This window comes from Euprymna scolopes, chromosome 7 (genome assembly GCF_053919585.1).
Source record: "Euprymna scolopes isolate OS-2025 chromosome 7, ASM5391958v1, whole genome shotgun sequence".
In the NCBI taxonomy this organism is placed as follows: domain Eukaryota; kingdom Metazoa; phylum Mollusca; class Cephalopoda; order Sepiida; family Sepiolidae; genus Euprymna; species Euprymna scolopes.
In genome coordinates, this window is record NC_136488.1 from 66,674,694 (window position 1) to 66,689,130 (window position 14,437).

A 14,437-nucleotide genomic window follows, 5' to 3' on the forward strand; every position below is an offset into this window, starting at 1 on the left:
ATATACATATATAAATATATATATATATATATACATATATAAATATATATATATACATATATAAATATATATATACATATATAAATATATATATATACATATATAAATATATATATATATACATATATAAATATATATATACATAAATAAATATATATATATACATATATAAATATATATATACATATATAAATATATATATATACATATATAAATATATATATATACATATATAAATATATATATACATATATAAATATATATATACATATATAAATATATATATATACATATATAAATATATATATACATATATAAATATATATATATATACATATATAAATATATATATACATATATAAATATATATATACATATATAAATATATATATATATACATATATAAATATATATATATACATATATAAATATATATATATACATATATAAATATATATGTATATATATATATATATATATATATATATATATATATATATATATATATATATATATATATATATATATATAAGGATCATTAAGGGAAGGTTTTTATAATTCATGATTAAAAATAAAATGTATAAATAACATTTTAAATTAAAAAAGGTTCAAGAGAAAAGAGGTGAAGAAGGGGAAAGAAAAATAAAGGGGGAAGTCAGCTGACTAGTTTCGCCCTCGCTTTCACAAAACTGTATCGAGGGATTTAAAAAGAAAAAATCGAAAATATGTACATTATTAAAATAAATTTACGTTTCGCAATGGTGAAAAAAAAGGGGAACGCGATTAAAATAAAGCAACGTTATGATATTTTTCAAATATCCTAGAGGTTAATCACGCTCAAACCTAAGAGACATTCCCTCTGCTTATAGAAAGAAGGCTTCCTCAACTGAACGTGAATAGTCTCCAAGATCTTTAAATGGAATGTTGAATGAACACGACTCAGGAGTGAAAATGAGTTTGTGCTGAAGTTCGCTGCACATGACGAGTTTTAGCAAGTACGTCCGATACGTGCTGTTGGACTCTCCTATCCAATCTCAATGTTGTTCATCCCACATAGTTGGCGCTACAACTACACTCAAAATAGGGATATAACATCTTTTCGAGAGGATGGCATTAAGGTTTTCTTAGTAAAACACAACACAGACATCTGACGCAAAATAAAAGTTTTGAACCGTTGAGCTAATTTGTTTGGCGAATTTCTCACTTACTGTCCCCATCTACGGCAAACTAAGATATATTGGACACTATTGATATTTTTCTTTTCATTATTGATCTAATCACATCAAAAAGGTGCCCATAGGGTATCAGTAATTATTTAAAATTCTTCATTCAGTTTTGATTTTGAACAAATCATAAGGGCACGATATGTTAGGGTCCAAATTAAATTGATCTTACATTTTTGGGAGCAAAATGAATCCCAGTGGGTGTGCAGTTCCAAAGACGTAATATCAATATATATATATATATATATATATATATATATATATATATATATATATATATATATATATATATATATTAATAGGAAAACGTGTGTGTTACTTATTTTGGCTGTCACGCTTACATCTGAGTGACTGTCATTTAATTGTTATGGAATCATCCAGCCTTGACAGACGTGTTTCAAATATTATCTCTAGTACTTTTCTTTTAATGATTTGGAATTCATTCCACTTGCACTTTTTTCCAAGGAACTCTGCCTTTTGGATGATTTTGGACCATTTGGAATATATATATATACATATATGTGTGATTGTTTATGTATATTCATGTTTATTTACTTTATTTATTTGTTTGTTTTCTATTGTTATTGTTAGTTTTAAAGCTATTTTGTATCGCTATCCTAGAGTAAGTTTTATTTTGTGAACACAGTTGTTTGCTATTTCTCGTCTACAGTTTAATAGATTTTGAGGTTCTTTAAAGTACAGGATAGCAAATTTTTCATGGAGGCATAATTTACATAGGTCGTCTAAATGTCTGCATGTGGTAGCTTGTCTCATTATTTTCCATTCGACTACCGGCGAATGTCCGCTTTCTTTGAGTTCCCAGTATTTATTCGCTAGTGTTGTTTTTATATGGTGTTTTTTATTTTTATTTTTTTATAAACACCGTATAAAAACAACACTAGCGAATAAATACTGGGAACTCAAAGAAAGCGGACATATATAAAAACAAGAAGCAACCACAGAATTCGCGCATAAGCCTGACGAATCCTATAGTGGATGAAACGCAGAATATTCAGTGTAGCTTAATCGCCATATATATTTTATAAATTACTAACTAGCTCTACCTACGTATTGAGCACTTTTGAAGTAAATACTTAAAGTTTACGCATAAATCTATACTTTCGTATATTAGGTTTATGTGAGTAAATGAAGTAGTTATATATATATATATATATATATATATATATATATATATATATATATATATATATATATATATATATATATAGGTTCATAACCTGTTTGCCTGATGAGTTTCTTCATGGAATGAAACACAAACAATTTTTGGTGTTACCTGTCATATTGAGCGGCATAGATACTGAAAAAGAAGTATAAAATACAGGTGCCTACAAGTGCATATGAAACAATAATATGCATATATATATATATATATATATAGGATTCTTCAGGCATAAGCCTGAAGAATCCTAGAGTGGATGATATGCGGAATATTCAGTGTAGCTTAATCGCCATATATATTTCATAACTTACTAACTAGCTGTACCTACGTATTGAATGCTGTTGAAGTAAATACTTAAAGTTTACGCATAAATTATACTTTCATATATTAATTTATGTGATTAAAGGAAGTAGTTATAAATATATATATATATATATATACATATGTATATATATATATATATATATATGTGTGTGTGTGTGTGTGTTCATATATATATATATGTGACTAGGAAGGGTGCGGTGGATACTAGAAAGCTGATTGGCTAACTAAAAATTCAATAGAAGGTGCGTATATAAAAATGTGAGACAACCACGAAATTCTCGCATAAGCCTGAAGAATCCTAGAGTTGATGAAACGCGGAATATTCTGTGTAGCTTTATCGCCATATATATTTTATAAGTTACTAACTAGCTCTACCTACGTATTGAGCACTGTTAAAGTAAATACTTAAAGTTTATGCATAAATTTATACTTTCGTATATTAATTTTATGTGAGTAAATGAAGTAGTTATATATATATATATATATATATATATATATATATATATATATATATATATATATATATAATTATAAACTCAAATGACCTAGTAACGGATGTGGTAACCCAACATCCGGTTTACGACTTCCAGTTGCGCATGCGCACATAAAGAAATAATCAACATGACAATAAAACGTATTGTTTCACTGTGTACGTTTTAAGCGTCCCGATTGTTTTTTGTTTTTTTTTCGCCTTTAAATTATCAAAATAAACAGTTATTAATAATTTTTTTTACATCGTTCATTTCTGTATTACGTTTAAGTTATTTTAACGCATTTTTTTACAAATAAATCTACTTTAACCCATTGACAACCATAAGAGCATTTTATAACGGCGATTTACCCACCGCCTTTCTTTTTTTTTAATTATTATCCATTTTTTAATACACCTTTCTAAAAAAATATTCATACATTTTCTTTTACACTACCGACATAAATAAATAACCCCAAAATTGTTTTTTTTTTTAAATTTGCGTTACAAATAAATAAGCAACACGACAATAAAACGTATTGTTTTACTGTGCAATTGTCCCAGCGTCCCAATTGTTTTTTTGTTTTTTTTTGCGTTTACATTAAAAGATATATCAAAATTTGAATTTAACTTTAAGTATTATGGTATCTGTTCAGTGCACATTTACCTATAAGTATGGCAAACTACTTATAATTCAATGGCTGTAAGTTTGTTTGTTTTTTTTTTCAAAAATAAACAGAATGACTCATAGAAATCTATATTCTTTTTTCATTTCAATATACTTTCATTGAAATGCTTCTGTTATAGCACAAAAATATTTTCTTTACGTCACAAGTGTCATGCTCATATATTAATTCCATAGCTAATATAACATACTGACCCAACGGGTCATGGGTAGTCTAGTATATTATAAAACTCAAATTATCTTGTAACGATGTATGTAACCCACTTTCCGGTTTACGCATCCGGTTGCGCATACACACTGAAATATTAATGTTATTATTTCGAAATTATTATTTAACATGGGAAGAGTGGGGTTTAAAATAACTTAAACGTAATACTAACAATTGTTTATTTGGATAATTTAAACGCAAAAAAAAAAAGAACAATTGGGACGCTGAAATATTAACGTTATTATTTCGAAATTATTATTTAACATGGGAAGAGTGGGGTTTAAAATAAAAAACAAAAGAACAATTGGGGCGCTGAAATATTAACGCTATTATTTCGAAATTAGTATTTTACATGGGAAGAGTAGGGTTTTAGATAACTTAAACGTAATACAGAAATCAACGATAAAAAAAAAGCAGATATCTCAAAATTTGAATTTAACTATAATAAGTATTATGGCATCTGTTCAGTGCACATTTACCTATAAGTATGGCCAACCACTTATAATTCAGTAACTGTAATTTTTTTTCAAAAATAATCAATTATAATAAACATAACGACTCATAGAAATCTATCTATATTCTTTTTTCATTTTAATATACTTTCATAGAAATGTTTCTGTTATGTCAAAGCAAAACTATTTTCTTTACGTCACAAGTGTCACGCTCATATATGAATTCTATAGCTAATATAACATACTGACCCAACGGGTCACAGGTAGTCTAGTATATATATATATATATATATATATATATATATATATATATATATATATATATATATATATATGCAGAACTTTTTCCATCTATGGTTATATAGTCATTTATTGTATAATCTGACCTTTGTTTTCTTTACTTATATTTTATTTTATTGGCTAGGGGTGGGGCTTTTTTATTTCTGCAATTTCAGTCTTTTTTTTTTTTTTTTTTCCTATTATGTTCTCAAATTTTCTTTCTTCCCCTTCCATTTCTCCCTCTGCCGCCATTCTATCGCTTACAAACAAGTCGTTTTAATAATGATTGTCATTCAAGATATTTCCCATTAAGGGATCGTTTCCCCCTGTAATAAGAGTCCTCCTACTCCCCCTGGCATCAATGATCCCCCCCTCCTTTCTGCTATTATCACTTCTTCTCTTCCTTCTCCTTGCCATCATTCCTCCTCCCAATTCTCATTCTCCCTGTCATCAATCTTACTCCTCTTCCCCTCCCCTGTAATAAGAGTCCTCCTTTTCAATCAATCAGTTTACATAGCTATTACATTTAAGCACTCAATTCTTCTAAAACATTTAACATGTCTAATTCCTCTGGGACAATTACAGATTCACTGTAACATGTCAGATTTCCATCATAATGATGAAGCTGATCTTATGATAAATAAGTTTTTTGTGCATATCAATTAATAGGATGCTGCGTTTAAAAACATCTGCTGGTGATCACAATCATTTATTAGAGGGTCGGGTTTTTTGTTTTTTTTAGTTTTGTATTGTTTTGTTTTGTTTAGCTATGAATTCTACATCTACTAACCCATCTACATGGATTAGTAGATTATAAAAGGAAGATTCAATCCGGACATGAAATGATAAATATGTAATGTGGATCTTAAAGGCTTACATCTATTAAGCTCAGAGGAAATATAAATCTGGACAGTATAGGAAGATAAGAGCAGTAGAGAGGAGACTTTGTTGGTATGGTCACGTTAAAAGAATTGATAAGAGTTCTTGAGTTAGTAGATATAGAACAGTTGAGGTAGCAGGGTTAGTTGGCAGACGTAGGCCTAATAAAACACGAAAAAAAGAAGTGATAAGCAGCATAAACAAAGACCTGGCCAGAGATAAGTTAGTTTGGAAAGGAATTTCTAAAAGCTGTCCAACCTGTGCTAGCATATAAAGCAGACGTTAAACTGATGATGATGATGAGGAGGAGGAGGAGGAGGAGGAGGTGAAGGAGGAGGAGAAAGAAGAGGAGGAAGAGAAAGAGTATGAGGAGGAGGAAAGTCTAATAGAAGTCTACATCTAAGTGTTGTTTTCCTGTTGAACACAGATTAGTTCATAAAAATTTAACACAATGCAATGGTCAGGGACACACAATCAAAGAACTAGAATGAAAACATGCTAGTCCAGAGTGCATGCCTTCAAAAAGTGACAATGCACCTGGTCAAAAAGCGCTTTTCTAATTTGCAGAGTCACAAACTGCTAATCCAGGCAAAAGTGCCTATCAGGATAATAACAAGCCCAAAAGTGCAAAAGTGTTCAAAAATGCTAAATTAAACAGTTGTTGGCATCCTTCCGTCTCGATAGACGATGAAGAATCTTACCTGAAAGCTGTCATGTTGAGTGGTGGCAGTTGCTGCTGTGACTGAGCAGACCGATGTGGAAGCAGCAGATTCTATTGCACTTCCCACAGGAATACCCTTGTCTGGCTCTGCCGATATTGCTGCTGATGCTACTCTCTTGTGCCTGCCTCTCTTCCCACTGCCTCTCTTCCCACTGTTCATTTCTTCTCTCCTCATTCAGCCGGACACACTTCTTGATTTGACCCTACAGGAGTCACGATCTGTAGCTGAGGATTCGAGGTCAGCAGGGTTGATGTTGCCAGATTTTAAGTTCCTTTTGCATACATCCTTAAATCTGAGGTGTGGTTTACTATTTGGTCTGCTGCCAGCTGAGAGCTGGCCATACAGAATGCCTTTGGTGATTTGACCATCCTGCACGCAAACAACATACCCCAACCAGCATAGACATTTCTGGGAGAGGAGGGCAAGCATGCTTGGGAGATTTGCTTTGGCAAGAACGTCTTTGTTCGGAACACAGTCCTGCCATGTAATGCCTAAGATCTTTCTGAGATTGCGAAGGTGGAAGGCGTTTAGTCTGCGCTCTTGACGCATGTAGAGGGTCCATGTCTCACTGCAGTAGAGTAAGATGCTGAGGATGCAGGCTTGATATACCCTCATCTTGGTATTCATTGTCAGCATGTTGTTATTCCACACTCTCTTGGTCAGGCGAGCCATAGCTGTTGCTGCTTTCCCGATGCGGGTGTTAGGCTCAGCATCCAATGAGAGGTTGTTGGAATAATGGAGCCTAGATTGACGAAGTGACCAACTCCAGTGTTTGATCGCCAATGGATATGCAGGAAACGTTGCTGACATCTTGGGTCATGACATTTGTTTTCTTGAGGCTTATTGTCAGACCAAACTCATTGCTAACATGGGCAAGGCGATCAATGAGTTGTTGGAGGGCTTCCTCAGAATGGACAGCTAACATTGCATCATCTGCAAACAGCATTTTCCTGATGAGGGCCATGCGGACTTTACTTTTGACACAGGTTGAAAAGGCTTCCATCTCCCCTTGTGTGAATATAGATGCCAACTTCAGTTTCACTAAAAGCGTATAGTAGCAGAAGGGAGAAAAATATGCCAAAAAGAGTTGGGGCAAGAACACAACCCTGTTTCACACCACTGAACATGAGGAAAGATTCTGAAAGTAACCCATTGAACTTAACAAAGCCCTTCATGTCTTCATGGAAGGAGGTTATCATTCTCAGGAGCTTGGGAGGGGGGATGGCTTCTTATTTTTTTTTTAGTAGTACAAAGAGGCTGTTCCTGCTAACTAGGTCAAATGCCTTTGTAAGATCAATGAAAGTGAGGTACAGTGGTTTCCTCTGCTCTCGGCACTTCTCCTGTAGTTGTCGTAAGGAAAATACCATGCCGACAGTTGATCTTTCTGCTCTAAAGCCACATTGCACCTCTGGGTAAACTCTTTCTGCAAGTGACTACATGAGCACAGGCTTTTTCGAAAATGCTGAGCAGGGAGATTCTGATGTCATTATTACAATCACCGTGATCATGTTTGTTTTTGTAGAGCGTTGTAATGTTGGTGTTGTACGTCTTGTGGAACTGAATCCTCCTCCCAGCACTGGAGCAGAAGTTGATAGAGATGATCAAGGAGAATGTTATTTTGATGATTTCAGGTGGAATGCCATCATCTCTTGGAGCTTTACCGCTAGCGAGGGTGTCAATGGCTTCAGTGAGTTTGTCAGGATGAGTTATCCAGCTCATCCATGGTTGGCAGGGCTGGGATACCTTCAATTGCTGTGTTAGTGACGATATTCTCATGTGAGTATAGCTGCTGATAGTGCTCAGCCCATCTCTCCATTTGCTTTTTGAAGTTTGTGATGATGTTGCTTGATTCTGACTTTAGTGGTGCACCTGCATCCTTAAATTTTTCTCAGTCAGCAGAAAATTGGATGCTGCTATATAGGTTCAGCTAGTATTCGTGGTGCAGCATCTGGCAGTATTCTAGGCATCACTTTTGGCCTTCCTGAGTGCAGCGAGTGTCTTCTCGGAAGGGTTTCTTTTGTAAAGCAGCACAATGCAGTTAGCTAAGATAACTGGCTCTAGTTCAGTGATCCCTGCTTCAAACCAGTCTGGAATTTTTTCATCCTGCTTGCCAAAAGTGTCCATAGCAGAGTTGTAGATGGCCTTATGAATGTGTCCCCATATCTCTTCCACCATATTGGTTGGACAATCTTCTAAGGCTTCCTAGAGTGAGTCTGCCAAGCATGCTCATACGTTGGGAAAAGAGGTGAAAGCTATATTTATGCAGGGTCGTCCTTTTTGTTTGGCATTATGGATTCTCTTAGTTTTGAGACAGAGTTTAGTTGAAACTAGCAGGTGGGCAGTATCATAGTTTGCACTGTGGTAACCGTGAGTATTCCGTACACAATTTAGCGAGTCTCTTCTGGTGATGATGAGATCCAGTTGGTGGCAGTGGTAAGACCAGGGATGTCGCCAGGACACTCTGTGATATGACTTTGTTTGGAAGAATGTGTTTGTTATGCATAAGTCATTGAATGTACATAGCTCGAGGAATCTTTGTCTATTTTTGTCTATCTTGCTGATACCAAAATGACCAATGGGATGAGGCCAGGAGTAATGCTCGGCTCCAATACGGGCATTGAAATCACTGAGGAGATAGTTTATCTGAAGCAGGAATTGCCTTTATGGTGCTCTCTTGCTCCTGATAGAACTCGTCTTTTACCTCAGCGCTAGAGCTGAGAGTGGAAGTGTAATCAGGATGTTCACTAGGCCTGATTTGCTGTAGAGGCGCATGGGAAGGATTCTTGGTGTGCCTTTGGATGGAAGTTCAACTAAACAGCAGGCTGTTCTTCACTGCCAGTTCAACATCGTGTAAGCGTGGCTCTTCTGGTTTCTTGCTTTGCCAGAAGAGACTGTCAAATGATCTCCAGCAAACTGATGATGCAAGAAAGACAGCCATCATCAACCGTAAGTGAAAGAGGCTCAACATTGACATTGCAACCTTGCAGGAGACAAAACTCACAGACAGTAGCAGCATCAGAGAACAGGATTACACTTTTTTCTGGTAAACTAAACAGTACTAAACCAAAAAGTGCTTTTAAAAGTGATATCAAGCAAAGAAGTACTACTCAAAGTGCCATCCATTAAAATAAAACAAACAAAATATAACATTAGCTTAGGTGCCACCTAGTACAAAAAGCATTAATGCAAGTAATACCTTACAAAAAGCACTAAACCAAGTGGAAACTAGTCACTCTGTAAGTCCATGCAGCAGCTAACCAACATACTTATGTCTAATGAATGAGTACACACACAAACTAAAATATTTGATTTTCATTACCAATTTTTGATTGTCAGGAATTAAACTTAAAGAATTAAAAATTTTATTTTTTTCAATTTTCACCCCAAACAAGGCACAGTGCTACTTTGAAGTAGGAGCCTTCTTACACCTAGGGATCTCTACTGTGAAGGGGTGGGATTTAGCTGCCTGTCCGGTTTGTCGGGGGGTGTTCATGTCGAGGGGGTATGAGTGCTTGTAGTTCGTCAGAGCATTCACCATTAAAGTACTTGTAGAACAGGCAGAGGGATGCAACATTTCGTTCATGGGACAAAGGCTGAAGCTTAGATTCAGGTTGGTAATTTTCTTTTGAACCCTGTCAAGGAGTGAGATACAAGTAGCAGATGCACCAAATGTGACAATAATACTCCATACATGGGCGAATGGTGGCCTTATAGAGGTACAGCATACTTTCAAGCGTAAGTAGCTTTCTAGCACGGTAGAGAGAGCCGACCTTCTTCGCAGCAGACTTGGAAATGCTCTTAATGTATCTATTCCAGTTCATGCTCCTTGTAAACTTTAGGCCGAGGAGTTTAAAGGAAGTACTTTCGGGTAATGTGTTGTTGACCAATGCTATTATTCGTAGAGAAAATGGAAAACAAATAAAAAAAAAAAAGTGAGTGGCAAAAATGATTACAGAAAAAAAAAGATTGAAAAATTCATGAGAAATCAATAATTCAAGATAAAGATCAAGATTTAATAACAAAAACTAAAAGAATCCATTATGATTTTGGAAACGATTAAAATTTACACTTTTTGAGATTTCTTCAAAATTAGAAAATACCAAAATTGTTTCCTCAGGCAATTCTAAACATTTTTCTTTGTGTTTTCGAATTTTCTTCAGGTGTTGAACTTGGAAATCTTTCTGTTGAACTCGAAAGGACCTATGGCATGTTAGATTCTACTTGATAAAATTCAGTTGTGAGTTACACTCTTCTGGAGATTGAAGGTTCAATACTCAGAACAGAGTGACACCCAAAATACAACTGCGAATTACTTACGAATTCTACCCAGTCTTGACTGACGGAATGAGAGCATTTTCATCCTGTAGATTAAATAAAGGGTTCCAATCAAAATTTTGTGCAGATTCCTGAGATCAATAGAAAGACTCCTGAGTTCAACAGAAAGATTCTTGAGTTCAAAAGAAAGATGCCCGAGTTTGACAAGACACACCTGAAGAAGGTTGGAGGTTATATCGACCAAAACGTTGTGAAAAACATTTGAGATGAGAACAGTAGTCTGAAGACATCAAATAATACAAATATTTCTTCACTAGCGGGGGTACCCGGCGTTGCCCGAGTGTTTGTTTCCGGGACGGGGGGGGGAGTTTTAAAAAATGTTATGGTAGGTAAGTAGGAAGGATCAAACCTGGAGTCATGAGTAAAAGTAGGAAAATAAAGTGTGAAAAAAAAAAAAACAAAAAAAAAACATCTGCAACGTTAAGAGTTCGGCCACCAAGAAAAGTCCATTCCAGTTGATTAGGAAAAAGAAAGAAAAAAAAAACGACTACAGTAGGTCGGCGCGAACGTGAAAATATAATGTGAATTGTCCAGCACGCTAACCACTACGCCACAGAGCACTGCAGCTTAGTTCAGTGATTTTAAATAACTTCACATGAAAGAACTACGAAGCTAAACCGGTGTTCTCTTCTCAACTGTTCCTTGTGAACGATCCCCAAACGGTGTTAAGTGGTGGCAGGGGGAGGAGGAATTTATTAGAGAGAAAATATTTTACCACTTCCATTGATCTTAACCGATTTTGGCCGTGACTTCTCAGCAGAAAAAGTATAGAAATCTAAGATTATCGAGGAATTTGAGAAATAATAAGCCTATAACACACCTCAGATATTGTTCTGCCGTTTGTGCATATTATATTTGCATGAAATATCTTGATTTTTAATCCTATTAAGGTCAAAATCCGACGGGAAAAAATGAGTTCATTTTATTTATATAGAAGATTAAAAAGATTTATAGAAGTATGCAGGGTATTCAACACAAATTTGACACTTTGGAAAAATAAACAAACCATATCTTGGCCAATAATTGATGCATTCTTGAAATTCAAATTGCACTGCTCGAAAGGTAGACAAAAGAAAAGATGGACAACGTTTGTGAATGGACGAACAATTAGACACCTTGGCGAAAGATCGTAGAACTTGGGTGACACTCGGCCATCTTAGTGTATATTCTGCTGTTAGTAAAGAAAACGTTTAATAAATACAAACTTGATTTTGCTTTTATATGTTTTAGTGTCGTCTGTGTTTTTACATTTTTTCACAGCTTTCAAATCTTATACTGCTTCGATCATTTCCAATTTATTGCATAAAGGAGAGTAGAAAATTGACCTTTCGTTTACTTTAGGAAAGATCCTTCTAACTTTTGCGTTTTTATCCTTTAGTCCTCACATTCCATGAGTGATGTTTCTGACAAAGTCGAAGAATTGCTGTTTTCTGGGTCGGAATTTATCCATCTAATACTTATCATTGGCTATTTTTGAATTTTGAAGTAGCATTAGTGGAAAGCGGTATTTTGTGTATTTACTAGTCCAAACGAGTTCCGGTTCTTGAAAGCAAATGATGATATTTAATTTGAAGACTTTGCCGAATTATGTGCCTTTACTTAATCTGAAAACACCGTAATATTAGGTTCCATTATATTCTTTTAATTATGTTTATTTTATTTCATTTATTACATACGAAAAATTCTATTTAAAATAAAACTATGTTAAGTAAACATTCATTCATTTCCTTTTTCATTTATTTAAACATACATTCTATTTTATATCCATTAATTTTACTTTATTTTAGCTTATTATATTTTTCACATTTTTTTTTTTTTTCAGTATTAATTATTCCTGTAAAAATGTTTTTGTAAAATATGTAAATAAATATTCATTTTAAAAAATCAGTTTACAAATATTTTACTTTCAATGCTATCTATTTCTGGAAAAAATCAGTTTATGTATATTCTTATGTTTTCACCTATATTTTCTAAGGACGTCTTCAAATTATGTAACATCGTTTACTTCTGTGGACTTTCAAAACCAGTATTCCTTCGGATCGCTCGATAAATATGTGAAATCGCTATTTTTAGCTTCATACATCAAGTGCCTTGTCTGGAGTTATTTTCATAAAAAAATTTGTTGAATACAACTCAATTGAAGAAAATACCCTGAACTTCCAATACAGCCTCCAGGCAAGATCTGAACCTAGAGCATACGTTCTTAATGGAGTCCTCTAAGAGACACCTAAAAATCAGTTTGATCCAGGCAATTAGCTCATCCTTTGAGCTGTAGGCAGAATGGTTGATGTCTTTCACAATTGCACTCAACACAATAATCCATTGGATTGCAATCAGGTGTGTTAATTTACTCTAACCACAGATGCCTGATTGTTTCTATTTACAATATCTCCCCACCATGGTCGTTTTTTAACGTGAAGAAAAGGAATAAAAATAAAAATTATCTCAGTCGTGAAAGATTTCTCCTTCAGTAACAGAGAACAAGAAATTGAAGTGCAACATCTGAAAAACAGATACTACACTTTGATCTTGGCCTGCACAGAGACCTGATTGTTATCAAATCCTCCATCTTTGTTTTCCACTTAATAAATCCACAACAATAAGCAAGGGAGAACACTCCTTTTATCTCAAGACAAGGAAAGACAACTGAACAAGATGAGCATGTGGTCAGATGTTGGAGCCTTGGAAGTCAGAAGTTCTCAGAGGTGTGACACAGAGCTAAGTCCTGTTGCCACACGTATGGATTTCCAAATTCCAAACCAACCCTATTTTCCAAGGATAGAGATAATGCCTGAGAGGATTACCTTATGAAATCGAACATCTTATAAAGTATAGCCAGGAAAAATGATCACATCTAAATGTTTAATAGTTTTCTTTCAGAGAACATAAATATTTAATTCTGTTTGGTCAACTGTTTATGGCAAACAGTGGACCATGCTCTTAAAAATGTATTCCGATTAGATGTACACATATTTAAGGAAATTGCAGAAACCCTAAAAACCAACATCAGTTGCTAGTGGAATAAAGGTGTACATGGATGGTAACATTTAATGCTACTAAGATTAAGCTTCTTTCTTTTAACAATTACACAAAATCCTTTCCAATCAATGATTGCCATAACAAATAACATCCTACCGAGAGATCATTCTTCAAACTTATTGGTTTAATATTCACAGACAACATGAAATGAAACAAATACATTGACAAGGCTGCTGCAAAGAAAAAGGGCTCCTTGTACCGGGCTAGAAAACCATTCATACCAGGGAATATCCTATATTTTTACAAAGCCACAATTCGTGCATGCATGGAGTATTGTTGCCACATCTGGGCTAGTGCATCTAGCACTAGTCACTCCCTCTTAGATAGGGTCCAGAAAAGAGTCTCAAATCTAATAGGTACCGCACTATGAGCCAAGCTACAACCTCAGTCCCATCGCACCCCTTCAACATAGATTTTCCCAACTAACTTGACAAGCAGCAAGATTCTACCCCTTCTCTGTTGAGGTTCCTAGATGCCAGAAAGTCTTCAACTCTAATAGTTTATTTTTCTCCCAGGCTGCTAGACTTTGGAATTCTCTCCTTGTTTCCTTCTTTCCTGACTGTACTAATCTGCAGAAGTTTAAATGTAATGGCAACAAACATCTCACTGCTTAACTCCCCACAGTCTCCTGTTACACACGAT

At 34.4% G+C, this 14,437-nt stretch overlaps 2 protein-coding genes across 3 annotated transcripts in view; both read right to left on the reverse strand.

The window, feature by feature from the left end:
- The window catches only part of LOC145279776 (solute carrier organic anion transporter family member 5A1-like), a 382,142-nt gene that overhangs the window by 339,862 nt on the left and 27,843 nt on the right, over window positions 1-14,437 (reverse strand). The window lies entirely within an intron of this gene.
- On the reverse strand, window positions 6,596-7,093 carry LOC145280283 (uncharacterized). Its single transcript, XM_080132055.1, has one exon. The coding sequence runs from the start codon at window positions 7,091-7,093 to the stop codon at window positions 6,596-6,598; it is 498 nt and encodes a 165-aa protein (XP_079988181.1).

Excerpts from the sequence above, each read along its gene's own strand:
- LOC145280283 (XM_080132055.1), bottom strand. The coding sequence starts at position 7,093 with ATGGCTCGCCTGACCAAGAGAGTGTGGAATAACAACATGCTGACAATG.